The 26,433-nt window shown below is 34.7% G+C and overlaps 1 protein-coding gene across 1 annotated transcript in view; it reads left to right on the forward strand.

Moving 5' to 3' along the window:
* MUC19 (mucin 19, oligomeric) overlaps positions 1-26,433 on the forward strand; it is a 106,217-nt gene that overhangs the window by 17,705 nt on the left and 62,079 nt on the right. Inside the window, exons 17-34 of the mRNA XM_045062664.1 lie at positions 2,344-2,438; positions 3,060-3,186; positions 4,957-5,203; positions 6,913-6,965; positions 7,063-7,163; positions 7,404-7,555; positions 8,274-8,412; positions 9,450-9,554; positions 9,649-9,843; positions 10,833-11,072; positions 11,143-11,299; positions 12,251-12,376; positions 13,952-14,093; positions 14,723-14,754; positions 15,305-15,334; positions 16,594-16,635; positions 17,181-17,213; positions 17,616-17,660. Coding sequence (XP_044918599.1) covers positions 2,344-2,438; positions 3,060-3,186; positions 4,957-5,203; positions 6,913-6,965; positions 7,063-7,163; positions 7,404-7,555; positions 8,274-8,412; positions 9,450-9,554; positions 9,649-9,843; positions 10,833-11,072; positions 11,143-11,299; positions 12,251-12,376; positions 13,952-14,093; positions 14,723-14,754; positions 15,305-15,334; positions 16,594-16,635; positions 17,181-17,213; positions 17,616-17,660 — 2,061 coding nt within the window. The remainder of the gene's footprint in view (positions 1-2,343; positions 2,439-3,059; positions 3,187-4,956; positions 5,204-6,912; positions 6,966-7,062; positions 7,164-7,403; positions 7,556-8,273; positions 8,413-9,449; positions 9,555-9,648; positions 9,844-10,832; positions 11,073-11,142; positions 11,300-12,250; positions 12,377-13,951; positions 14,094-14,722; positions 14,755-15,304; positions 15,335-16,593; positions 16,636-17,180; positions 17,214-17,615; positions 17,661-26,433) is intronic.

Raw genomic sequence — 26,433 nt, forward strand, 5'->3', positions numbered from 1 at the left:
CAAACACTCATGAAGAGCACGGACGTAGTTATTATCTCCATTAAGGTTGATGTTGATAATGGACTCCAGATAGAGTGTACTTAATAAGGGTTAAAGATGAATCTGTCACCCAAGTATTTTATTTTTATTTATTTAATTAAGATATTTTTATTGAAGTACAGGTGACACCCAATGTTACATTGATTTCAGGTGCACAGCATTGTGATTCTACGAGTCTATACAATATGTCATGCTTACCAGAAGTGTAGCTACTGTCTGTTACCATACCATGTCATTACAACACAACAGATTACATCCCCTATACTGTACCTTTTATCCCTGGGACTTATGCATTCCATAACTACAAGTCTGTATCTCCCATTCCCCTTCACCCATTTTGCCCATCCCCGAATCTCCTTCCCCTCTGGCAAACATCAGTTTGTCCTCTGTATTTATTGGTCTGTTTCTGATAATCCAAGTATTTTGAATCAAAGACTTGCTCTGATTGTTCCCATACTTAGTGTTGTTGATTTTAACAAATACTTTATGTTACTTCTTTCGTAAATAATGGAATTCAATGGAAAGTAAGTTAAAATATATTGTTTATATGTTAATCAGTTGTCTCTAAATTAATCTCCATATTTGAAGCAAATGTCTGATCAGCTTTTGACAATATTTAAAAATTACAAAGCAATTTCTTTTGAAAGTTTCATCTATTTGTTTTGACTAATGAAAGGGGTTGATAGAAGCATTAACATCCACATGGTAATATGCATTTGAAGGTTCAATTTTCATGTTATTTTGTTTTGCAGGTGTTGCAATGAAAATAATTAAAATGAGAATAAATGAAAACAAATGTATATCTCATAAGAACCCAAGTCAATTTTTGTTAAGGAGACTATATTAACACTTTTGAGAGCTATATAAATTAACTATTTCTATTTTCAATCTTTTATATTTAACTTAAAATAAAATACAGAAAATGAAACTATGCTGTAATAAGCTGTTAGTAATATTAACATAAAAAATGGTAATACCTGGTTACAAGTTTGTCAAATTTTAGGAATAATTGGCCTCAATGTCCTTTTATTTTTATTTATTTTTTAAATGTTTATTTATTTATTTATGAGAGAGAGCGAGAACACAAGCAGGGGAGGAGCAGAGAGAGACAGAGGGACACAGAATCCAAAGCAGGCTCCAGACTCAAACTCACAAATCATGAGATCAAAGTCAGATGCTTAACTGACTGAGCCACCCAGGCACACCTAGAAACAATTGGCCTCAATGTCCTCTTAATAGATTTAGTCAGCTTCTTTATTGCATCCTGGTGACAGTAACTTTTAAAAGCCAATTGAAAGATGGTTAAAAAAATTAGCAATCCTTCTTCTAGTCACTGACATCATCTTTAAGTATTTGCAAATCATTGAGCAAAGCATTTGTTACTCAGATGTTATTTTTGTGAACTTCATTTTCTGTTAATTTAATACAAGAAGTGATTTACGAAGCAACCAAATATCAATTCAGCCCGTAAAAAATAAAATGTGTGTTTGAATTGTTGATACTGCTTGTCCTAAAACTGACATGATTATTGTGGCAATGGGGCGAGGTGGTGCTGGTGTTGTGATGATTTCATTTACCCACTTGCTATGTACCTGAATAAATAATCTGGTTCCCTTAGTCCCATTTTTTTTTTGGTAGAAATTGCATTTTGCAAACAGGTTAACTGATTTAGTACAAATATATGAAGCTAATAAAGATTTTTCCACTTATTCCAGTTATGGAATAAGTAAGTCATTGGGTTGAAAGGAACAGCATAGGGAATATAGTCAGTGGTATTGGTATTGGAATAGCATCGTATGGTGACAGATGGTAACCACACTTGTGAACGCAGCATAATGTATAGAGTTGTCTAATCCCTATGTTGTACACCTAAAACTAGTGTAATATTGTAATCTTTAAAAAAAGAAAGATTTTGCCTCTTAGTTTAAGGTGTTTCTGGTTATATCATGCTATTTTTGTATATATTGATAATAAGTTAGATATGTTCTAGCAAAAACATTTTACTGTTTAACTTTTTAAAGTTTATTTATTTTGTGGTGGCTGGGGGTTGGGGGTGCAGCGAGGGGCAGAGAGCAAGGGAGAAAGAGAATGCCAAGCAGGCTCCATGCTCTGCTCAGAGCCTGATATGGGGCTTTATCTCATGATCCTGAGATCATGACCTGAAGCAGAATCAAGAGTTAAGCCCTTAACCAACTGAGCCACCCAGGTGCCCCACAAAAACACTTTAAAAACACAATCACACATTTTCAATTAAAAATTATGACATTACTGATACTAATTTTGAGTGCATTAAATTTCTTCCAGAAAGATATGCTGAAAAGCACTGTGGAATTCTTCTTGATTCAAGTGGGCCTTTTGCTTCCTGCCATCCAATTGTGAATCCTAAACTATATCATGAGGTATGTGAGGGTCTAAGATTAACAGCTCTTTTTGCAAACTATTCTGATAATATCAATAGAAGCCTGTAGACATTAAAATTTTTCAAATAACAGGCACTGTCAGTACATTAAGACATAGCTTTAAACTTAACATTATTCAGTTGTTAGATATACTAATTTAAAAAAACAGTACTGGCAAATAAGTTGGAATGAGAAAAATCTTTTTTTTAATGTTTATTTATTTTTTTGAGACAGAGACAGAGCGTGAGCTGGGGAATGCAGAGAGATAGGGAAACAGGCCCTGAGTTGTCAGCACAGAGAACGACGTGGGGCTCGAACCCACGAACAATGAGCTCATGAACTGAGCTGAAGTTGGACACTTAACCTACTGAGCCACCCAGGCACCCCTGGAATGAGAAAAATCTTGAATAAGTTCCTCTTTCTGAGTTTTCTAAGTTTGTGGAAAACTTAGTTAATAGTTGATTTACTACTTTGCATATTTCTAAAGGAAGTATTTCCCAAAGTTCAAGACAGATTATTTTCAAGGAAGAGGAGTGGTTATAAACTGAATTAAGATACCCAGTTTACCTGTTCTTGTGAACATTTTCATAAAGTAATATGCATTTATTTCTTACCTTAAAGGAATGCAAAAAATACACTTGCACTTGTGACAACAGTGAAGATTGTTTGTGCACGATTTTAGGCAACTATGTAAAAGCGTGTGCTGAGAAAGAAACATACATAGTGGAATGGAGAACTGGACTATGTGGTAAGCAGGACAGGGGCTTTAGATGACTCCCTTCTCACTTTTACTATAGTGTGTGTGTGTGTGTGTGTGTGTGTGCGTCTGTGTGTGTGTGTGTGTAGTTTAGAAACATGTATTTACAAACTTGTACTTGGTTCTTTCAAAGATGATTTCCTGTTTTTTTTTAAATATGTTTGAGTTATCCATGCAGTTTTACTTCTTGAGTCTTTGATCTTGATTTAAATAAGAACAGAATATATACATATTTATATATTAACATGGGTTTCTGTTCAGTTATTATATGCTGAAATTTAATATTCCTACTCCTACTACATTTTGAAGTGTTAAATATTAGTGACGTTTTTAAGAAAATAAAAATAACTAAATTAGGAGTTCAACTATCATATTTATTGAATTTTGCATTTTTTTAACATATTCATTGTAGTATTTGAATATGACTTCAGAAAAATACATGGCTTACCCAAAAAAAGAAAACTTTATAGAAATACATGTCTTGTAGATCACAATACCTCATAGCTCATTTCCCATCAAAGGTCTGTCAAGTTCACCTCCAAAATTTCTCTCAAATACATTCACATCTCTCCATCTCTATGGCCACCAACCTACTTCAAAAAAAAAAAAACCTCTTTTTTTTTTTCTCCTGGGTTATTTCAATTGCTTCCTTTAATATCCACTTTTTCTACAAAGAAGTCAGGATAATCTTTAAAGTAAAACCAACTAAAACTAACCTGATCGGAGCGCTTGGGTGGCTCAGTCGGTTAAGCGACCAACTTCGGCTCAAGTCATGATCTCACGGTTCATGAGTTTGAGCCCGCGTTGGGCTGTGTGCTGACAGCTCAGAGCCGGGAGCCTGCTTCAGATTCTGTGTCTCCCTCTCTCTCCACCTCCCCTGCTCATGCTCTGTCTCTCTCTGTCTCTTAAAAAATAAATAAATGTTTGGGGCGCCTGGGTGGCGCAGTCGGTTAAGCGTCCGACTTCAGCCAGGTCACGATCTCGCGGTCCGTGAGTTCGAGCCCCGCGTCAGGCTCTGGGCTGATGGCTCGGAGCCTGGAGCCTGTTTCTGATTCTGTGTCTCCCTCTCTCTCTCTGCCCCTCCCCCATTCATGCTCTGTCTCTCTCTGTCCCAAAAATAAAATAAACGTTGAAAAATAAATAAATAAATAAATAAATAAATGTTAAAAAAAAAAAACTAACCTGATCATTTGATATATTTCAGTCTAAAATGAGTCAATGGCTTCTCATTGCTCTCAGGCTAAAGAGCAAACTAAGAGGGCCCTGCAAGTTCTAATCACTGATTTTGTGTCTGGGCTTATACCTTCTATTCTTCTTGCTCTTTGAAAGAATTTCCCTGTCTTCTGACGTAGGCTGTTCTCCAGGCATAGAATTACCTTTCTCTAGGAAGCTTTCATGCTCTACATGGACTGCAAGTTCCCAGTTGTACATACTTAGAGCTTCCCATCTTGCTTCTTTATAGCACGTGCCACAATTGTCCTTTCCCCAGAAATATAAGTCACATGATAGCAGTGTATTTCCTATCTTGTTTATGGGCTTTATCCCCAGCAGAATATATAAACATATAGTAGGGACTCAATATTGACTGCAAATAAAAAAAGAATGAAAAATACCAGTGAACAGCAAGTAACTTTTTCTTGACTATTCATAACCTCAATTGTGAATAATTCACTATAATATCTATAAACATCAAGATGAAATAGAATTGCTACTTTTCCTGGATGCATACATATTTACTATTTTTTATTCCTATACCAACAGATCACTCTTGCCCAAGTGGCCTGGTTTTCAAGTACAATGTAAAAGCCTGCAATAGTTCTTGTCGATCATTGTCAGAGAGAGATAGGAGCTGTGATGTAGAAGATGTTCCAGTTGATGGATGCACTTGCCCTGATGGAATGTACCATAATAATGAAGAGAATTGTGTTCCAAAATCTCAGTGTGACTGCTACCTAAATGACGAGGTCATACAACCAGGCAAACTCATCCATATTGATGACAATAAATGGTATGGAAATTGCATATATACTTGTTATGACTTTGAAATCAGGGGACTGTCCTTTCCAGAGAAATAGACGTCTCCTAAAGTCTTCTCTAGACCTACCACATTTTAAATTTGTATTTATTAAAGTTTGTTATTGCTCCCTTTAACCTGATGTGCTCATGGCATCATAATGGCTCTAACTGATTTATTCTACTTTTGTTTGATTTCAAATACCAATATAAAAACATTCTAGCATGCCCTACATACAGAGGATGCAAAAATGATTTTATATTCAAACGATGCTTTCTAGTTGTCTCTCAGCATTCACCATTCAACAAACACTTATTAAATAGATATTTGCCATGTTCCAGGCCTTGTGCTGAGGGCTAGAATTACAAAGATGAAGGAACATTGCCTTTGTCTCACAGAATGAGCAGAGTGCTCACTTTTGCAAGGTTTGTATACGTTAATATGGTAGTAGAAAGAGCCAGTTAGTGCCTGAGCAGATAAGAAGAACTTTTCAGAGGAGACTAGAACTTGAATTTTACTAGGATTTGAAACTTTCTCCAGACAAAATTGGGGTAGGAAGAGAGATTTCCAATAGCGTAAACAGAACACACTAACATAGGAAATGCTTGAAAAGTATTGTGCATGTAGGTTCTCGTTGGGCTGGAAAGGATTGGGCTGGAAAAGTAGACAGTGGCCAGGCTGTACTCAAGAATTTGAACTAAGTTCCTGGGCAGTCGGAGAAGTTGAAGAATTGTGACTTTTTGTAATGGCTAAGGAGATTGTGATTCTGCAGTTTTGGGCGAAGTAATTTATCTGTATCTTTAATTCCATGGGCAGAGGTAGCAATTCTTAACAATGTAACTGTAAAAATGAAGTAGCCATTCCAAGAAATTTTGGATACACCTTCTCTCTTTTCTTTGGTTCCATGAAACTATCATTTAGAAATGGATGATTTTTTCTTGGCCATTTAAGAGGAAAGCATATGTAAAAACCTCTTTCTATTACAGCACACAAGACATTTGGTTGGGGTTTGATCATGATACTTTCTCTGTAGATGTTGAGGAATCAGTAGGTACATTACCTTTTTAGTGAAACCTGGGCTACCGCCTCCAAATTATGGTTCCCTTTTTCATTACCCTATTTCAGATCCCCATCACTACCATGATGGTTAAGTTGGCTGCTCTTTGCCCTGTCTCTGTGTCTCATATTTCTTGCACTATCTCTATAATGACTAACGTGAAGCGTTATTCTGATTGTGCCACTTACCTGCTCAGGAGCTTTAATGGTGACAGTTGCCTGAAGAATAGATGTAAGCTTGCACGTCATTTAAGACCATCCAAAATCTGGCCCTGCCTTGCTTTTACCACTTCTCCCTATCCTACTTACTGCTTTCTATCCAAACAAGTCATTGGAACATACCTTGTTGTTTCCTGCATCACAGCTTTGTATCTTATGAGCAGTTATCTGTTGAATCTAATTCATCCATCAAGATACAGCCATCATTTTCATGTGTTCTCTGATATCCATAGAACCTTGCTTGTATATTCCTATAATATGCACAAGGCTGCATGTTATAACTGTGTGCGTGTTATTTCTGGGCAGTGTGTCTCATCCATCTACTTGGATAAAACTTGTGAATAAGGGGTAAAAGTTTCTCTAACAGTGTATTAAGAAGTTGTCATTGAAGTTTGATGTTTAAATGTATAATTTTCTTCTATTTTCAGTGTCTGTCGGGATGGAATTCTTCTTTGCCAGACTCCCATTGATTTAACCCTACGTGAGTGTTGAAATCATAATTTAAACTTAAAATATCTGCTTGGGTTAAACCAAACACATCAAGAGGCCCTTGATTAACAACTTCCTTTATCCTGCAGAGAATTGTTCCGGAGGGACTGAATTTGTTGACTGCAGGGACCCGAAGGCACAGAGAAGAGTTGACAGTACCTGTAGCACTCGGAACATACCTAGTTTTGATGTAAGGAACATGGCTTTGCAGTTAAACTTTTTGAAACGTTTCATTGTGTCCGGATAGAAGCCAAGCAAAACATCAGTGAAAAAGAATTCGAAGGTCATATTTACTGTGTGTTATTTTGACTTGTCAAATGTTGGCTCTAAATGGATATTTGGTATATATTTATGCATGGTAAATGGATGCTGATAATGTGACATGTTAGAGCAGCACCTGATGATGTATATTTTATATTTGTTCCTATAGGAGAACTTGCCTTGCAAACGTGGGTGCTATTGTCCAATTGGCATGGTTCGAAATTCTAAAGGAAACTGTGTCTTTCCTGAAGACTGCCCATGTTCTTTTGGTGGACAGGAGTATGACCAGGGAAGTGTTACCTCAGTTGGCTGCAACAAATGGTGCATAATAAAGAATTACTATAGGGGTACCTGGGTGGCTCAGTTGGTTAAGCGACAACTCTTGGTTTTGGCTCAGGTCATGATCTTGCATTTTGTGGGTTCAAGTTCTGCTTGGGTTCTGTGCTGACAGTGTAGACTCTGCTTCGAATTCTCTCTTTGTCCTTCTCTCTATGCCTCTTTCTCTGTCTCTCTTGAAATAAATCAACTTTAAATTAAAACCTTAAAAAATAAAAGACTATTTCATATGTTTTGGGTATTAGAAAGTATAGTCTGCTCTTATTTTATAGGAAAGAAGTCATACTTTGAGATATTTGAAGAATAATGGTCAAATATAGTTAAAATGCTATTTTTTAAATAGAAACTATAATTTTATTTTTTATTGAAGTATTGTTGACATACAATATTTTATTAGTTTTAGGTGTACAGCCTTGTGATTCAACAATTGTATACATTATGCAGCGCTCACCACAATAAGTGTTGTTACCATCTGTTGCCATACAAAGTTATTACATTATTATTGACTGTATTCTCTAGGCTATATTTTATGAAATAGAATCTTTATTTGGCATTTTCTATGGTTAACATGATATAATGAAGACAACTGCCAAATTTAAGTCAATATAAAAACAAGGTTTTGTGCTTCTTTACAAAAACAGTGTGAGAATGTGAATCTTGGCATAATATAATTACCTCACTCTATCATATTTTTTTCTTTTAGTACTTGCATAAAAGGGTCTTGGAGCTGTACACACAATGAATGTCAAACCACCTGCCATATCTATGGGGAAGGTCATGTTAGAACTTTTGATGGAAAAAGTTACAGCTTTGATGGTCTCTGCCAGTATTCATTTCTTGAGGTAATTACTAGTGTGTTTTATCACAATTCTTCTATACTTAATAATTATTATTTATCTGCAGATGCTCTCTGGAGAATTTTATTCTCAAAATGTGAAATTTAAACAAATGGTCCCTTAAGTCTTTCTCAAAGACAGTACAATATAACAGTATCATGCTGACTTGGGAGGCGGTAGGTCTAGATTTCAACCTTGGCTCTACCCTTTCTCTGATGTGTGACTTTGGGCACATTCCTTAATCCCTCTGTGTCTCCGTTGCCTTATCTATAAAATGGGGATGGAAACAGCTCCCTTGAAACCAAATTTGGGCAAATATTGGAGCACATACTAAGTGCTCAATGAATGCTAGATATTTAACAACAGTGCTATCAGCAACGACAGTTACCACTTTATGAGTGCTTCTTTGCCAAAGCAAATTGATTACATTTAATCACTGCAATACTCAAAGGCTGATATTATTATTCCTATGATGCAGATGAAGAAATTGAGGCTTAGCGAGGTTAAGCAACATGAACTAAGTAGAAAATGTCGTATTCAAAACCAGATCTGTGTGATTCCAGAGTTCACGCTTGTTACATGCTGCTAAGCTGCTTCCTAAGTAATATCTAATTTCCTGAAATTTGGATTGTTTTATGCTTTAAATTTATATTGTTTTATATTTATGCAAATTTCATAAAAATCAGTGAGGGGAAATAAACAACTTTATCTAGTTATGTACAGAGCCTAGAAATAAATCAATGATTATAAGCCATGTTATATAATTCAAATACTTATGTAATGTGTTATAATTCTAAACTTTTATAAAATATTACAAAAGGACCGAGTGAAAGCAAATTAACTAGGTTGGATTCAGCCAGGGAGGGCTACCTCTCCATATATGCAGTTAAATTATTGTCTTCTAGACATTCCATAACACAGCGTATGGTAATTTATTGAGTTTAAGGTATCACTGTCTAAGAATTCTTTGTCTGATGCAAATATTGTAATTGAGTTCCACGTCCCTGATATTTATAAAGTATTATGATAATTTACCTTTAAAGGATTATTGTGGTCGTGAAAATGGCACATTCCGTCTCTTAACTGAAAGCGTCCCATGCTGTGAAAATGGGCTTACATGCTCAAGAAAAATCATAGTTGCTTTTCAGGTATGGTACTGTTTCTCTTTATATATTCTTTCTCTCAGATTATGAGTGGACAGATAAAACTGATGTTATCATAAGTCTGTTTTTTAATTTATAGGATCAGAATGTTGTTCTGCATGATGGGAAAGTAACAGCAGCCAAAACTACAGAAAGTAAGGAATGTGAAATCAATGGAAATACATATTCTGTACATACTGTTGGCCTGTACTTGATTCTGAAATTTTTAAATGGAATAACCATAATTTGGGACAAGAATACAAGAGTTTCTGTTATACTGGATCCACACTGGAATGTATGTATATCACTAATAAGTGATTAACGGGGAAACAAAATAATTTCTGTTTCTGAGAAGTAGAGACAATTCATCAGTGGAAAGTGAGAGAGTGGTAGTTTCTTTCATAGAATAAGCCTTCCACAACTGTTCAACCTTATGATGAAATAAGAAATGTAATCAAAGATGATAGGACCTGGTGAAAACTAAATGCAATAAACCTGAAGCATTCTAGTTTAACCATATTTGGTTACTTGAGATTATTGCATAATACAATTTTAAGGTAGCTGGTGAATATATAGAATTAAATATATTTCTTAGAACAAAAATTCTAAGAGGCTGAGTCCACTCACGTATGATTTGAAGCTAGTGAATATAATTATTTTTTAATAATCCTTAATGCATTTATCTTATTTGATACTAGATCATTTTGTGATATAGGATATCGGGTTAAACAGAACCAGAATCTTATCCACAGATTTTAATTTCCTTCTAAAATTTGGAATTTAAAATGGATTTATGGTGGGGGCACCTGGCTGACTCGGTCAGCAGAGCATGTCAACTCTTGATTTCAGGGTTGTGAGTTTAAAAAACATGTTGGGTATGGAGCCTACTTAAAAAAAAAGGGGGGGCACCTGGGCGAATCAGTGGCTTGAGTGTCTGACTCTTGATTTTGGCTCAGGTCATGATCTCATGGTCATGAGATCGAGCCCCGCATGGACTCTATGCTGAGTTGGAGCCTGCTTAAGAGTGTCTCTCCCTCTCCCTGTGCCCCTCCCCCTGTCACATGCTCTCTCTTCAAAAATAAAATAAAATACAAAATAAGAATAAAATAAAATAAATAAAGTAGATCTATGATACTATAAATGATCATAACATCTTTACGTATCTGTCTCTGTATACCACTATAGTGCAACTCACTTGTTAATTTTCCCTTCTGATCTCATCTCTTCATATATCTATATCCCTACTACAACCTACTTGTTAACTTCCCTTTCGGATCTCTACAGGGCAAAGTATGTGGTCTTTGTGGAAATAACAATGGTGATCTCAAGGATGATTTCACAACACGATATTCATCAGTAGCTGCTGGGGCACTGGAATTTGGAAATAGCTGGAAAACCAGTCAAGAATGTTCAGACACAGTAGCTCAAGCTTTCCCGTGTGACTCAAACCCGTACTGTAAGGCCTGGGCTGTGCGGAAATGTGAGATCATCCGGGACAGCACCTTCAGAGACTGCCACAGCAAGGTAGTGTGGCTCTGAGAGCAGGGACCTGCACAGGCTTTGCTCCCAGAGACTCATGGGCCGTGTTCTCTAGGTGGACCCCAATGCCTACTATGATGCATGCATTGAAGAAGCCTGTGCATGTGACATGGAGGGGAAGTACCTGGGATTCTGCACAGCTGTGGCTATGTACGCAGAGGCGTGCAGTGCGGTTGGAGTCTGTGTCAGGTGGAGAAAACCAGAGCTCTGCCGTAAGTGAGGTCCATGTGTTGTTCTTATAAAAGGTAATTAGATAGCATTGTTTTGTTAGGTGATCAATCTTCTTTCCATATTTTCTATAAAATACATACTCTTGTGCCTAGAAAGTTTTCAAAACATGTTAATATGTTTATGATGGGAAAAATCCCTATTTTTAAAAGTATAGCACCTGGCACAGTACATCAAATTCAGTTGGAGTTTCTGAAGTTCTTATAACAGGGGAGAAATTAAATACTGATGGAAAGTATCTCTTATTCATACTTAGATGAACAATGAATTGTTTACCTAACTTGGTGTAGCCATATATCCTTGAACATTTACCTCATCTACTTTGGGTTCAAGTCCTTACACATTATCTTAAAAACGTTTATAGAGCCCTAGTCTTGATACATATATTGATATATATGGAATGTGATAATTTTAGTAGAAATCAGCTCTTTCCCTTCTAATGGAAAGTATTATGAGAGAAAATATGACAGATGAGAAATACTGACATTGAATTCACATTTTATTCTTTATTATGCAAAGTGTTACATTGAAATCTTTAGTTACCTCATTCAGGAACTCTTATCTACATATTAAAGGAGCCTCCTTTTCCCAGAGATTTATTTTTGCAATTTAGTCTTGAACAGTAAAACTATGAATCTAGACTATGAGCTAAAATACCTTAAAATGGGAAAATCAGTGTTTACTTTTCTACCCCAAACCAACTTTGTGAGGTGTCAAAGGAAAGTGCTGTTTTGATCCTATATGCTCCCCCTCCGTTTTTTGTGAGCTATTTTGGCTTATCGGGCAATTTGGATAAAGCCAAAGGAACCTGATAAGATAGAATGATATACGCTAGGTCTGTTTATTTGTTAATATCATTCAAAAATGCTTTGGAAAGGGAAAGGTGAAAATTATTACATAATAGATGGAAGTAATTTGATACAATTAAATTACAGCTGTCTACTGTGATTATTACAATGCCCCTGGGGAATGCAGTTGGCACTATGAACCTTGTGGTACAGTGACTGCAAAAACTTGCAAAGATCAAGTTATTGGCCAGAAATTTTCTGCACTTTTAGAAGGTAAGGTAAATTTTAGTAATATCCATGAAGTAGTGCAAATTATATTGATATTTGAATACTGAAAATGTTATTTCTGCCAATTCAGAATCTTACGTTTTACTGTTTATTTATATATTCATTCATTCATTTACTTGATGTTTATTTATTTATTTTTGATGGTGAGGGGAGAGAGAGGGAGACAAAGAATCCCAGCCTGGCATGGTACTGTTCCTGTAGAGCCTTACACAGGGCTCCATCTCGCAAACCACGAAATCATGACCAGAGCTGAAATCAAGAGTCAGATGCTTAACCGACTGAGCCACCCTGGTCCTCACATTCTGTACTTTAACGAATAGGTATTTATACTTGTTATGACATTAATATTTCTACATAAGAAACATTTTCTCTAGGGGCCCTTGGGTGGCTCAGTCGGTTGAGTGGCCAACTTGGCTCAGGTCATGATCTCACGGTTTGTGGGTTGGAGCCCTGCATTGGGCTCTCAGGTGACAGCTCAGAGCCCGGAGCCTGCTTCAGATAATGAGTCTCTCTCTCTCTCTCTCTCTCTCTCTCTCTCTCTCTCTCTCTCTCTGTCCCTCCCTCACTCATGCTCTCTCTCTGTCTCTCTATCCTCAAAAATAAATAAACATAAAAAATGAAACATTTCCTCTAGACATATATTATCTGTTTAATAAGACAGACAAGCAGTGGGGAGAATGCAGTGCTTCGGTCCCATTGTCAATTTTTATACCTTTCATTAGACAATATAGTTTGTTGAGAACGTAGTTTCAGAATGCAATGTATTATATAGTCCAATTAACTATATCCCACACGTCATCAGCACTTTCTTCTTAGCGTTTCATATCTTGGAAAGGAAGAAGTGGCAAGAAAATAAGAAGATGCAGTAACTTCCCAGAGTCACCTCTGTGTTAGATCCCAGTCTCTGGGATCTTTTCAGCTCATTTTATTATGACACCTGGATCTTCATCTATCCTTACAAAAAATAGATACTTAGAATTGGCATTCACTTTTCTTTTTTCTTTTTTTTTTAATTTTTTTTTCAACGTTTATTTATTTTTGGGACAGAGAGAGACAGAGCATGAACGGGGGAGGGGCAGAGAGAGAGAGGGAGACACAGAATTGGAAACAGGCTCCAGGCTCCGAGCCATCAGCCCAGAGCCTGATGCGGGGCTCGAACTCACGGACTGCGAGATCGTGACCTGGCTGAAGTCGGGCGCTTAACCGACTGCGCCACCCAGGCGCCCCGGCATTCACTTTTCAAGATATGTATTTATCAAAGTGTTGTATTACATTCAACATCATACCATCATTAAAGTTGCAAATTATTTTAAAATACTTCAGGAAACATTTTAGAAAAATAAATCAGTGAAAATGTATAAGTTCTCAGTTCTTAGGTTGATATTCCATTGCAAGAAGATCTGAATCCTGTACAACTTATATGTTTTTATTAAGAGTATGATGTCATTTTGCTGTTATCTACTTCAGTTCATGTAGGCATTTAAGTAACTTTACAAATATATAATGCAATGTGACAAGTTTCTGTAAACAGAAATGAACCATGGGTCATCTTTCATACAGGATGTTATGCTAAGTGCCCAGACAGCGCTCCTTATCTGGATGAGAACACCATGAAATGCGTCAGTTTATCTGAGTGCAGCTGCTTCTATAATGATATCATACCAGCAGGTGGAGTGATTCAGGATAACTGTGGAAGAACATGGTACATTCTCTGTTAACTTTCTAAGAAGCAATTCTGTTCCTTGCATTTTCATTTATAAAAAAAATTAAGTATACATGTATAATTTTTAGCTTTCCTATTTCTAAATGATAAGGCTAGCATTAGGTTCAATTTTTTGTCAGTAATGCTAGTTATTTCATATTTTCAGTAAATCCATATGTCAACAAATGGCTTGTTAAATCTTATAATGAGGAAAACAGGAACAGAAAATGTCACTGGTAATTTTAGGTAAAAAGAAAGTTTTAATTCTATAAATGCAAGATCATGTTTACAGGCTTCAGACAGTGACATGGAAGCAAACAGGAGAAGTCTCTACAAGAGCAGCATGGCCAAGATGTCAGGTTTAAAGCTGAAAATGTAAGAACTAACTGTACAGCTTGACTGCAAAGCATTTTTTTAGGTGTCAAGAACACTGCAGTGAAATGATTAGGAATAATGGTACAGTACACCAAAAAATAAATGTCCTTTGGGGAAATTATTATTTATTGTTCCCTTATTTGGTATTGTTTCGATTCTCATGGTTAGACTATTTTTTGTTTCAAATTTGGGAGGTGTATGCCAGTAGGAGTCAAAATTTCAACCTCATTTTTTTTTTTTAATTTAACTTTCAGCTATTGCATCGCAGGAGAGTTGGAGTGCAGTGGTGAGTCTTTGCATTTTATTCTAATTGAATTAGGGAAGACAAGGTACGGGGTTTGGGATCCTTTCAGATCATCAACAGAAAAAGGGGTAGGTACTTAAGGCTTAAACTGCTCCTCCCTCAGTGGTTTGGACAATTCCATTGCTGTGTATTTGTTCATGTTGTGTCATTTCAAAACCAATGCTGCCAAGGCATTTCCAACAACTAGCAAGTAGGTAGTCCTCCTGCTGCATGGAAGCCCCTGCCTATCTGTAGGCTCTGGGAATTAAGGCAGTAAGACATCACTCAAAACAGATTCATGAAGGGATGGAGCTGAAAGGTCAGGATTAGATAAGGTAGAATTAAATAATTGAGGGATCACTCATGAGCAACAAATCTTAAAGATGAATCTCAATAAGCTTTAAAAAAAATATATGAGCTACTCCCTGGTTTGTATTAGAAATTGCAGGGAGTAAAATAAACAAGATACAAATAATTCATTGGCAATTTGAGATTTTAGACTTTTTCACCCTTTTTCATTCTTCTCAATAATAGTAACTTATATTTATTTCAGAAACTGCTCCTACAAATTCAACATTCACAGGTAAAATCATCATGGTTTTCTTTTTTTAAAAAGTTTTAAAATGTTTATTATTTTTGAGAGAGCGAGAGCGAGAGAGGGAGACACGTAATGCTAAGCAGGCTCCAGGCTCTGAGCTGTCAGCACAGAGCCCGACACAGGGCTCGGACTCGTGAACCATGAATCGTGACCTGAGCTGAAATCTGACGCTTAACCACCTGAGCCACCCAGGTGCCCCAAATCATCATGGTTTTCAATGTGTAGCTCTGATTTCTTTTTGTGGATAATCCTTTACAGTTTCACATCAGTCTATGCCAGTGAAAAATATGGTGGTAAATCTGATACAAAAATTTCAAATTAGAATGAACAGTTACTAGAAAATCTGTCAAAATGTTATTTCATTTTACTCTAGTGTATTCAGCTAGGAATATGATTAGAACATATATTAGGTAATGTATGCTTATTAGTTAAATATCATCATCCAAAGCTTGACATTTTTAGATAGTAATTGGAACACGTGGAATGAAAATGAGTTAAATGTGGTCTCCCATGGAGTAAAATTTTAAAATCATGATTACACCGGGAGGTAATTTAAAAATATAGAAATAAAAAGTTACTTTCTTTTCCTTAACTCTTATATCGGCTGGAAGCTCCAAGGACGTTTCAGTCACGTCCACTCAGGAAGAGTGCTGACAGAATGCAGTCTAATTTTAGCTTTGGGACTTGCAACTTACTGGCAATATAAGCATAGTTAGAGTTGCTGCAGTGCACTTAACTGTATTCCTGTTCTGTGTGATGCAGGGGGAATTTTATTTCCTGTAGACCGATATTCAGAGATATCAGTGAAGAGATCGTGGAGTAAATTGGAAGCCTTATATTTTGATACTATATTTAAAGTTGTGTTATTGTCTGTAAAATGTTATTTAAATTTTTAGTTATTATTGATCACTTACTTACACCTAAGGTATCCCACGTCAGGGTTCTGAACTTTATTTCTTGGTCCTTAAATAGGCCTTATAAAATTCCTGTGAGATTTTGGTTAAATGATAAAAACAGAAAAAATTATTTTCGGGGGGGGCATACAATAAATATATAGAATTATTTGTGTTGATTTATTTTTTTTATTTTTTTTTATTTAAATGAGAGATTATTTTGTCACTTAACCTCTGAACACAGGTTTAGAAATTTTCACTTAGTTTATGGTAAGTGATTTTTTAAACTAAATTTCCTGGTAAAATTATCCAAGTAATTTACTTTTCTTCAATAATTTCTTCCCTACACAGTTTCAGCTACAACAGCTACCTCCATATTAAGCACCGAAGCAGGTAAAAAAAAAAAAAAAAAAAAAAAAAAAAAGTTTGCCTTTTAGCTTCTAAATCAGCAGCAAAGTGAATTTGCAATGCGGCAATTTGGCCCTTTTTTCAAATTTGTCATTCTCTATTTATTTCCTAAATGCCAGATAGCAGGGTCTACATCCAGTCATAATATTAGTGAAGAGCATCTTCCCTATTCAGAGGTTATGTATCCTAAAAAGAACATTCTCCGTACTAGTTTGGAGAAAGTGAAGAAAATTCTACTACTGAAGAGCATTCTATGTTAAAGTCTTTAAAAATGATTTACAACTTATCCTTTACTAATATCAAAGAATCTCAATGTTAATTGAATGATTTGTAGTAAAGCAATAGCCTTAAGACTACAAAAAGTGTTTTGAAATGTGTGGACATCTGATTAATACATTTAACTGTTACATTTAATCATTTATTTGCATTAGACATATATGTAAACACATCTCTAAATAAGTACTTTTAATTTTGTCTTTTAACAGAATTTTAACATACATTTCCAAATATTTGCCTCCTTCTTTGTATAGCAATAACATTGGTGACCAGGAGCTCAGGTGCAGGTAAGCCATAATCTTTACCCACAACTTAATCAAGAGGGCATTTACAAAAAAACAAAACAAAACAAAACAAAAAACCCAAAAAAACAAAACTTCTTTTTGCACTATTATATCTTTCTAATGACATTTTATGGGGACTTTTGTTTTGTTTGTTTTTAAGAATGCTTTAGAGGAAGACCTTGGAAAAAATGTTATGCAAATGATGTTTTCTTGACCTTTTACTTGTGGTCTATGGATTTGAAAGCTTTAATTTTATACTTTAACATCTATCCACCTATATGATTAAATTTCTTTGAAACATTAATTTCAAGTTGACCCATTTTATACATGACCATAGATGTTCTCAGAAGCATAATGTTCCCTCTGTGCAAAACTAATTATTTTCCATTGTTTTCTCTAATTCAGCAGCTTCCATTCCAGTGATTACAACATCAAGCAGCGAAACAATAGGTGGGTGAATCAGAAAACTTGTAAAATGACAATGCAGGGTTTTTTTTTACATATATTAAACATTTTTTTTTAACTTAAAGCCTATTTTAATCAATATACCCACTTGTTTATATTTAGGACTTTTTCTTCCCCACCTGAATACTTTCACTTTCTCCTATTATTTATTACTTTCTCTATTAAAAAAATGGATATATATTTACATGCACGATATGTTTTGAGGTAAAATTGACACATACCATTATATTAGTTGCCGGTGTACCTCATAGCAACTTGGTATTTATATATATTGCAAAATGATCACCATGATAAGTCTAGTTTACATCCTTAAAGTCTCAGACCATGTTTTGCCCTACCTGTATTCCCAAATGCACCTAGTCCCAAGCTGTGTAATAGTTATCATTCATTAAATATTTGTAGAATAAATGAATGACTCTTCTTTTTCCCCATCCCAAATTTATAATTCAGGTATTTTTTTAGGGTGGGGGGGCAATAGAATTTCTGGTGAAGGTTAGACTATTGGTTAGCTATTATTGTATTGAAACTCTTACAGTTTATACATTCATTCATTGCAGCTAATCTTCTTTCTATAAAATGCAAATGTACACTGCAAAATCAAGACTACTTTTGGATTATAATTTTATATCATCATATAGAATTACAACTATAATTTTGGGTATTTTGTAATTATCAGCAGTGTCTGATTTATTTGGTAATTAATATATTTCTTATATATTCAAAGGGCAAATATACTTCTTAAGTATCAGCCCATCACAGTATGGAATATCATTACAAATGCCTAAACTAACATGTTTAATTTTTGTCAAACTCTCTCTCATGTTGCATGTTATTAGCAACATTAAGCACTACTGACTTGCTCAGTGTAAATCTTGGAAAGACTGACAGGTTTTAGAACTATTCTACAAGTGTAAGTGTATTTCCCAAGACATAGTAAAAATTTCATCCCCAAAGTCCTTCTATGTTGTTTCTTATACTGCAGAAAATTTTTCTGGCCATGTATTATTTCAGTCACTAGCAATGACTAAACTTCTAATTCTCATCCCACTTCTGTTTCCATGAAGATTAATTTCATTTTATATAGCTCTCTTTTAGTTAAAATCATTTGTTCAGCTATTAAAACTTTTGAATACTGTGACCATTTAAAGAAATAGAACTACTCTTGACTATGGATTTGATGCATTGTACAGTTGTGCATGAGTCATAAGCAATTTTGATAACTATTTCAATGTAAAGATGTTATCTGCATCCTATATCACAGTAGGTACTCAGAAATATGAAAACTGGCTTGATTTTTGTTTAATTTATACATGTATTTCCTTTCATTGTTTTTATATCCCCAAGAATTCAGTTTTGAACATAATATTATGGAAATTTCATTTTGTTGACACTTTGTATTATAGCAAGCAAATTTTTATATAAAACAGCAGGTCATGAATAGATTACTGAAGTAGTTTTTGTGAGCAACGGATGAAATTGTAGATGTAAAATGTTTAATTAATCTTAAAACACTACAAAAATTTCATTAATTATGTTCACCATAGTATTTAAAAAATCATAAATCTAATGTATAGTTGAATTATAGGAGAGATTACCTGGCTGATTTTTCCCTCCAGAATTCATGAGGTATTAATTATAATTTATGCTTAGCCTTCCCAAATCCTAGTGTTTTATTTCATTTCATTGAATTTCTAGCAGGTATTTCATGTTCCAGAAGTATAATATTAATAATTTACTAAAATGCCACTTTAGTACTATTTTGTAAGATATAGCTAATAACAACTTTTTAAAAACAATTTATTTATTTTTAAATTTACATCCATGTTAGTTAGCATATAGTGCAGCAATGATTTCAGGAGTAGATTCCTTAGTGCCCCTTATTCATTTAGCCCATCCCCCCTCCCACAACCCCTCTAGCAACCCTCTGTTTGTTCTCCATATTTAAGAGTCTCTTATGTTTTGTCCCCCTCTCTGTTTTTATATCATTTTTGCTTCCCTTCCCTTATGTTCATATGTTTTGTATCTTATAGTCCTCATATGAGTGAAGTCATATGATATTTGTCTTTCTTTGACTGACTAATTTTGCTTAGCAAAATACCCTCTAGTTCCATCCATGTAGCTGCAAATGGCAAGATTTCATTATTTTTGATTGCTGAGTAATACTCCATTGTATTTATATACCACATCTTCTTTATTCATTCATCCATCGATGGATATTTGGGCTCTTTCCATACTTTGGCTATTGATAGTGCTGCTATAAACGTTGGGGTGCATGTGCCCATTCGAAAGAGCACACCTGTATTCCTTGGGTAAATACCTAGGAGTGCAATTGCTGGGTCATAGAGTAGATCTATTTTTAATATTTGAGGAACCTGAATACTGTTTTCCAGAGTGGCTGCACCAGTTTGCATTCCCACCAGCAGTGCAAAAGAGATCCTCTTTCTCCAATATCTTTTGCCAATATCTGTTGTTGCTTAGCCATTCTGACAGGTGTGAGGTGATATCTCCTTGTGGTTTTGATTTGTATTTCCCTGATGATGAGTGATGTTGAGCATTTTTTCATGTGTCGGTTGGCCATCTGGATGTCTTCTTTGGAGAAGTGTCTATTCATGTGTTTTGTCCATTTCTTCACTGGATTATTTGTTTTTTGGGTGTTGAGTTGGATAAGTTCTTTATAGATTTTGGATACTAACCCTTTATCTGATATGTCATTTTCAAATATCTTCTCCCACTCTATTGGTTGCCTTTTAGTTTTGATGATTATTTCCTTTGGTAATAACAACTTTAAAGGAGGGTTTACTGTATTCTAGTGATTAGATACACTTTTTCATTCATTATCTCATTAAATCTCAACAATTGCCTGATTAAGTAATATTCTGTGGACCCCTCTGTCTTCATCATTTTTCAGGGAATGAGATACAAAGAGCTTAAATAATTTTTCCAGAGTTATAAAAATCAGAAGAAAAGGAATTTTCTGGTGTGATACAGAGAGAAACTAGCATTGTTTTTCTTTTCCTTATTATCCATGAAATACAGAAATTATTATCAGAAATTATCATTTCAAAGACTTAAATCATTAAGGTTGCCCCAACATTATTCTAAAATCAGGAGACAAAAACAATTTTTTATGTTAAAATTGTCCAATTGTGCCACAAATTGTATGTGTTTTAAATAAATTTAGTCAAATAATCCCAATACACAGAAAACATTGCTTATCAAGTTATCAAATTATTGAGACATTTTCAGCATTCGTTAATAATGTATGTATAGCTTATCTTGTTGCTGGAATAAATCTGCAAATGCTTTTTTCCCAGATTAACTGAGGCAGACAAAATTTTGATTATTAATTAAATCTCAGTTTTAAATCAATGGTAGTGGTAAAACTTGATTTAAATTTTAGCTTCTCATTCACTGTCCCATATCTTTTCTGAGACTATGCCTATATCATTTATATCAAGAGGAATTTAGAAGTTACTCAAGTAATAACTTAATTAGTTTCCCCAAAAAAAGCTGTGACTGGTAGGCTTGGCTCATACCTCTCATTCATCTTGGTGGATTCGATTAACTGGACAATCATAAATTGTCTACCTCAGCATGTGCTATAGACTCCTGGACTGGGTACAAAATATTCAGAATAAAATGGAAGTTTCTGAATTTTAACAACCATAAGAGACAACATGTCCATTTACTCCCAACTCAGGAATCATAACAATCTATATGAAGTGAGGGATGTCAATCAGAACAATCTTAGAAAACACCAATCATATGTTTACTGGGAATTTTATTTTGAAGTTCTAAAAGGAAAACAAAAAAAAGCCAAGCCTGGTGATGTTGTTTTTCATTTTCCATGTAAGAATAAGACATTTCATTTTAAGACATACCAACATATGTTTCCTTTTTAAACTTGTTTTTTCTAAATTCATCCAATAAGCATCATAATATAGTAAAAATAAAACCGCTTATAGTGTTTGCCTTTGAAATACATTCTTTTTGTGGAGTAGTTGCCTTACAAATTGTAGACTTGAAAGCTACATTCCACTTCTTTTACTGAGGTCCATGGTTTAAAAGTTGAACAGCATTTGACAAACTGGGATGAATCCATAGCTACATAATGATTTTTTGTTTTTCAGCTTTCTAGGGGTGAACTGCTTGATCAGTGATGAGAAAATGGGTGCTGAAATAAGGGTTTCGTCCTCATCACTGGCAAAGTTTCTTGTTACCTCCTAAGTATAGTATACATCAACTAAAATATTTAAATGGCTACTTAAAAGTAAAAGTTTAACATTTTCCAGATATTATAGCTAGGAAGACACATCATTTTGAATATGTACTGTCTCTTCATGAACCCTCGGAAGTAGGTAGAGGGATTTCATTCTTAGATATGGGAACCCATTTCACCCAGAATTTTGGTTTATAGTCTCAGTGTTCTAAGTGTAGTTTCATTTTGGATAATATGTTAGTATGTTTGAATTGAACCAATGTGATTCATGGGTTGATTTAATTTAGTCAAAGCTTTTCTACTTTTATTTTCTACTTTGTCTTAAGATTTCAATTTACAGTTATAAAATTTATAGGTATAAAAACCTATATTTCTTGAACACATAGGTAAGGCTTATTTTTATCTTTTTTAATGTTTATTTATTTTTGAGAGAGAGCGTGTGTGCTTGCACACAAGTGGAGGAGGGGCAGAGAGAGAGGGAAATAGAGGTTCCAAAGCAGGTGCCACACTGACAGCTGAGAGTCCAATGTGGGTCTCGAACTCATGACCTGAGATCATGACCTGAGCCAAAGTCGGATGCTTAACCAACTGAGCCACCCAGGTGCCCCACGATTGATTGATTGATTGATTTTTTACATGTTCATTTATTTTTGAGAGAGGGAGACAGAGGATCTGAAGCAGGCTCCTCACTGACAGCAGAGAACCCGATGCAGGGCTCGAGCTCACAAACTGCAAGATCGTGACCTGAGTGAGCCAAAGTCAGACACTTAACTGACTGAGCCACCCAGGCGCCCCAAGATTTATTTTATTTTTTGAATATAATTTATTGTCAAATTGGCTTACATACAACACCCAGTGCTCATCCCAACAAGTGCCCTCCTAAATGTCCATCACCCATTTTCCCTCTCCCCACCCCCCCATCCACCCTCAATTTGTTCTCTGTAATTAAGAGTCTCTTGTGGTTTGCCTCCCTCCCTCTCTGTAACTTTTTTTTCCCCCTCCCCTTCCCCCATGGCCTTCTGTTAAGTTTCTCAAGATCCACATATGAGCAAAAACATATGATATCTGTCCCAAGATTTATTTTTTAAAAGAGACTGGGCAGAAGGGCAGCTGTTGGCCATTGTCTTGTTCAGTGGGTGAAGTAATTTTGATCAGGTACTAGATGAAATACTTCCCTGAATCAAGTACTTTTTACTGATCATTATTATTTTTTAATCTATAATTTGAAAAGATTAAACAAATTATTTTCAAGTTTCTTTCCATAAATTTAAATGACATTTCTCAAGTGGATGGAAGGCCAGATAAGAGAAGTGACTAGGTCCTCAGGAGAGGGATTGATGATTTATTTGATTTTATATTCAAGCATCTTGTATAGAAGTTATGGTATGATTATACTGTTGCACATTTCTTTGAGTTAAATAGCATAGGAGTGAAGTGTACTTTTAATTAATTTAGAAAAACATTGAAGAAAACTTTAAAATCACAAGGGAAGCAATTTGCAAAGCTTAAGCTTTTCTCCATGCATTATATATCTATTTTTTTTCTATACAGTAAATGCTTTCAAAGGGTTAAAATATCCTGAGAGATGCCTAGCCAACCATTCCAATAAGAATGTTAGTTTTAGAAGAAATATTATGCAATTATGGTTTTTTTTCCTGTTGAAATTGACAGATCTTGACACAGAGCTAACATTTACTGAGCAGTTTCCTAAGTATTTGACACATATTATCTCATTTGATACAGAAAACTCTGTGAAGTAGGTGCCATTATTTTCCCCAATTTACAAATGAGGAAATGGAAGCACAAGAAGTTTAAGTTATGTGTCCAAGGTTGTCTGCTAATAAGAAGCACAGAGAGGATTAAAATTCAGGACATCTTTTTCTAGATTCCAGTCCTAATGCTGCTGTGTATTTAAGAAAGAGAATAAAATTGAATTTAATATAAATTAGTTATTGAAATAGTTGCATATAATTTCAGATTCCAATTTCAATTTGGTAGTTGTGTTAAAATTTATGATTTATGTAGTAATTTTCTATTAAACTATAAAAAAGCTCATTGACCATATGGGATATTGGTTCATATAATTAAAAAGTGGGTTTTGTGACATAATGATTTGATATCTTAAAATGCATTTTTTTTTACTTTCTCAAAAAGTTAAAATCTTAGAGTGTTACAAATAATTTGCATAAGGAGCTTATTCTAAAATAGTATCCATCATAGAAAGAAAATAATTACATTGGGATATTATAGAGAGTCACCTCAGTGTAGTGGGAAGTAGAAGCAGAAAAATAAGAATTTGAATCTCTTCTGTTCTACTTACTAGCTGTATGACCCTAGTTTAAATCTTCAAACACTCTGAACATTAGTTTTCTCATTTATTGAGTGGGAAGGATATAATATCTTTATTATAGGACTTGAGTAAAGAGTAAATGTAATGGTGCAGCTTAGAATAATACACAGTAAGACTCAGTAAAATCAACTCTATTATTACTAAGTTTTTTTTTAAGTTTATTTATTTTGAGAGAGAAACAGAGAAAGCAAGTAGGGGATAGGCAAAGAGAGGGAGAGAGAGAATTCCAAGCAGGCTCTGCACTGTTAGCGCAGAGCTTGATGTGGGGCTCTCACTCACAAACCGTAAGCTCCTGACCTGAGCCAAAACCAAGAGTCAGACACTTAACTGACTGAGCCACCAGGTGACCAGTTACTATTAACATTTTTATAAAGAATAATTTATTGTGTAAATGAACTTAGATTTTAGCAAAGGAGTTAAGTATCTTTTATAATCAGAAACCCAACTAATTTCTGGATCAAAACCTGGGTTATTTTTTTCAGAAATACCATATTTTAGAAAAACTGCAAGCTTTGAAGTACCAAAATTGTTGTTTATTAGGGAAATATTATGGATACTCCCTAAGCTTATCTTTCAGAAGTTAATATTAAGCAAAATGGAATCCACTCAGGGAAAATGGCAAAATAATACTTTTATAAAAATTAAAATGATTCTTTAATCAGAAAATCTTAGTAGTAGCTGGAAAATTAATTGCAAGATTTTATTTTAATTATTCAGTCTATTATGTGGTGGAAAATAAACAAGGTAAATTAAATTATTTTTTAATTAAGCTTATGAGGTAAAAATAAATCAACACAATCACTTTGAAAATTTTTGGAGTGGATTATTAGTTCATAATGCACAGAGCTATCAGTATTTTGGCAGCTCTTATTATGAGCAGTTACCTCTTGGCAACAAAGCAGCTGATATATAGTAATTCACAATATCAAGTCCTTTAAGCATATGTGTTCATTTGTAAGTGAAGGAAAATATTAACTGTAATTGCAGCGGTTATGGATGCCAAAATTAATGAGAACAGTAATGCTTTATCAGTTTTGGTCATTAACCCATGAAGAAAAGTGGATTCTTCTCTATTCATATTAGTAAAAACTTATCCATATTTTTATCACTATATCAACAATTTTAGACATATCTTCCGAAGTTTATTTGTGGGGGGAAATAACTGCTATATTATATATAGTAGCCCAACTGGCATGTACTCCAATCTGTGACTAGTTTAGATAAATCTTCTGGCCCTGATTTAAGATGGGTCCTGGAGATCCACCTCGGAGCCTGTTGCCATGTTAGCCATACCAATCGCAAGGAAAGGCCTATAAATGTGTTTTCTCCTTCGTATGCTAAAAATATTTGCAGTCTGTGCTCTACCATCTATGGTGAGCCACTGTGTTCCCCTTGACTCCATTTGATCAGAGAATATTCAAATGTGGAAACCGTGGAGAAGATTTTGATTCTGTTCCATGTGATAATGCTGCTTTTAATTAAATGTTATTGTGCTCAATTTGAAAGAGCTCAAACTGGAATCACTGCAGTTCCCTAAAGGTTATATCTATACTGGGAAATGAAATCTGCAACATATTCTTTTGAAGTATCACGATGTATCCTGCTGCATCATTATAATCTTGATAGTCTCTGTGGGCCATGGAACAATAGTCTTTCTATGTGATCCTTGCATCCAGATCAGCAAGGCATTTTAATTCAATGTCCAATTAATGTGTTCATCCATGAGAAAAGATAAGATCTGAATTGGTCTGTTGGTGGTCTTCTTGACACTGATTTAAAAATTCTTCTCAACTAAAGCTTGACACTAACTTTGAGAATTCTCACATAAACCTTCTTTCAAACTACTTAACATATTTATAATATCCATTTTTGAAGTAATCAAGAAAGGATATTTTATTATTTATTTGATGTGATATTATATATTTCTAGTCTAACTTATAACATTTCCATTGATATAATGAATGGATAATTAAAAAAACTACAAGTGGTAGTTCATAATACATAGATATTTTATACGTAATATTTTTATATTATATAAAAAGCCACTTGGGTTATAGTCCTAGGTACTGGATGACTTGGATTTAGTCCCAGCGTTGTCACTGACTAGCATCTATCTTGTACAAATCACATAGCTTTTCTGAGCCCAATTCTTTATATGCAGAATAAGCATAATATTTTTCCTTCTTTCC

Source organism: Felis catus, chromosome B4 (genome assembly GCF_018350175.1).
Source record: "Felis catus isolate Fca126 chromosome B4, F.catus_Fca126_mat1.0, whole genome shotgun sequence".
NCBI classification, from domain to species: Eukaryota; Metazoa; Chordata; class Mammalia; order Carnivora; family Felidae; genus Felis; species Felis catus.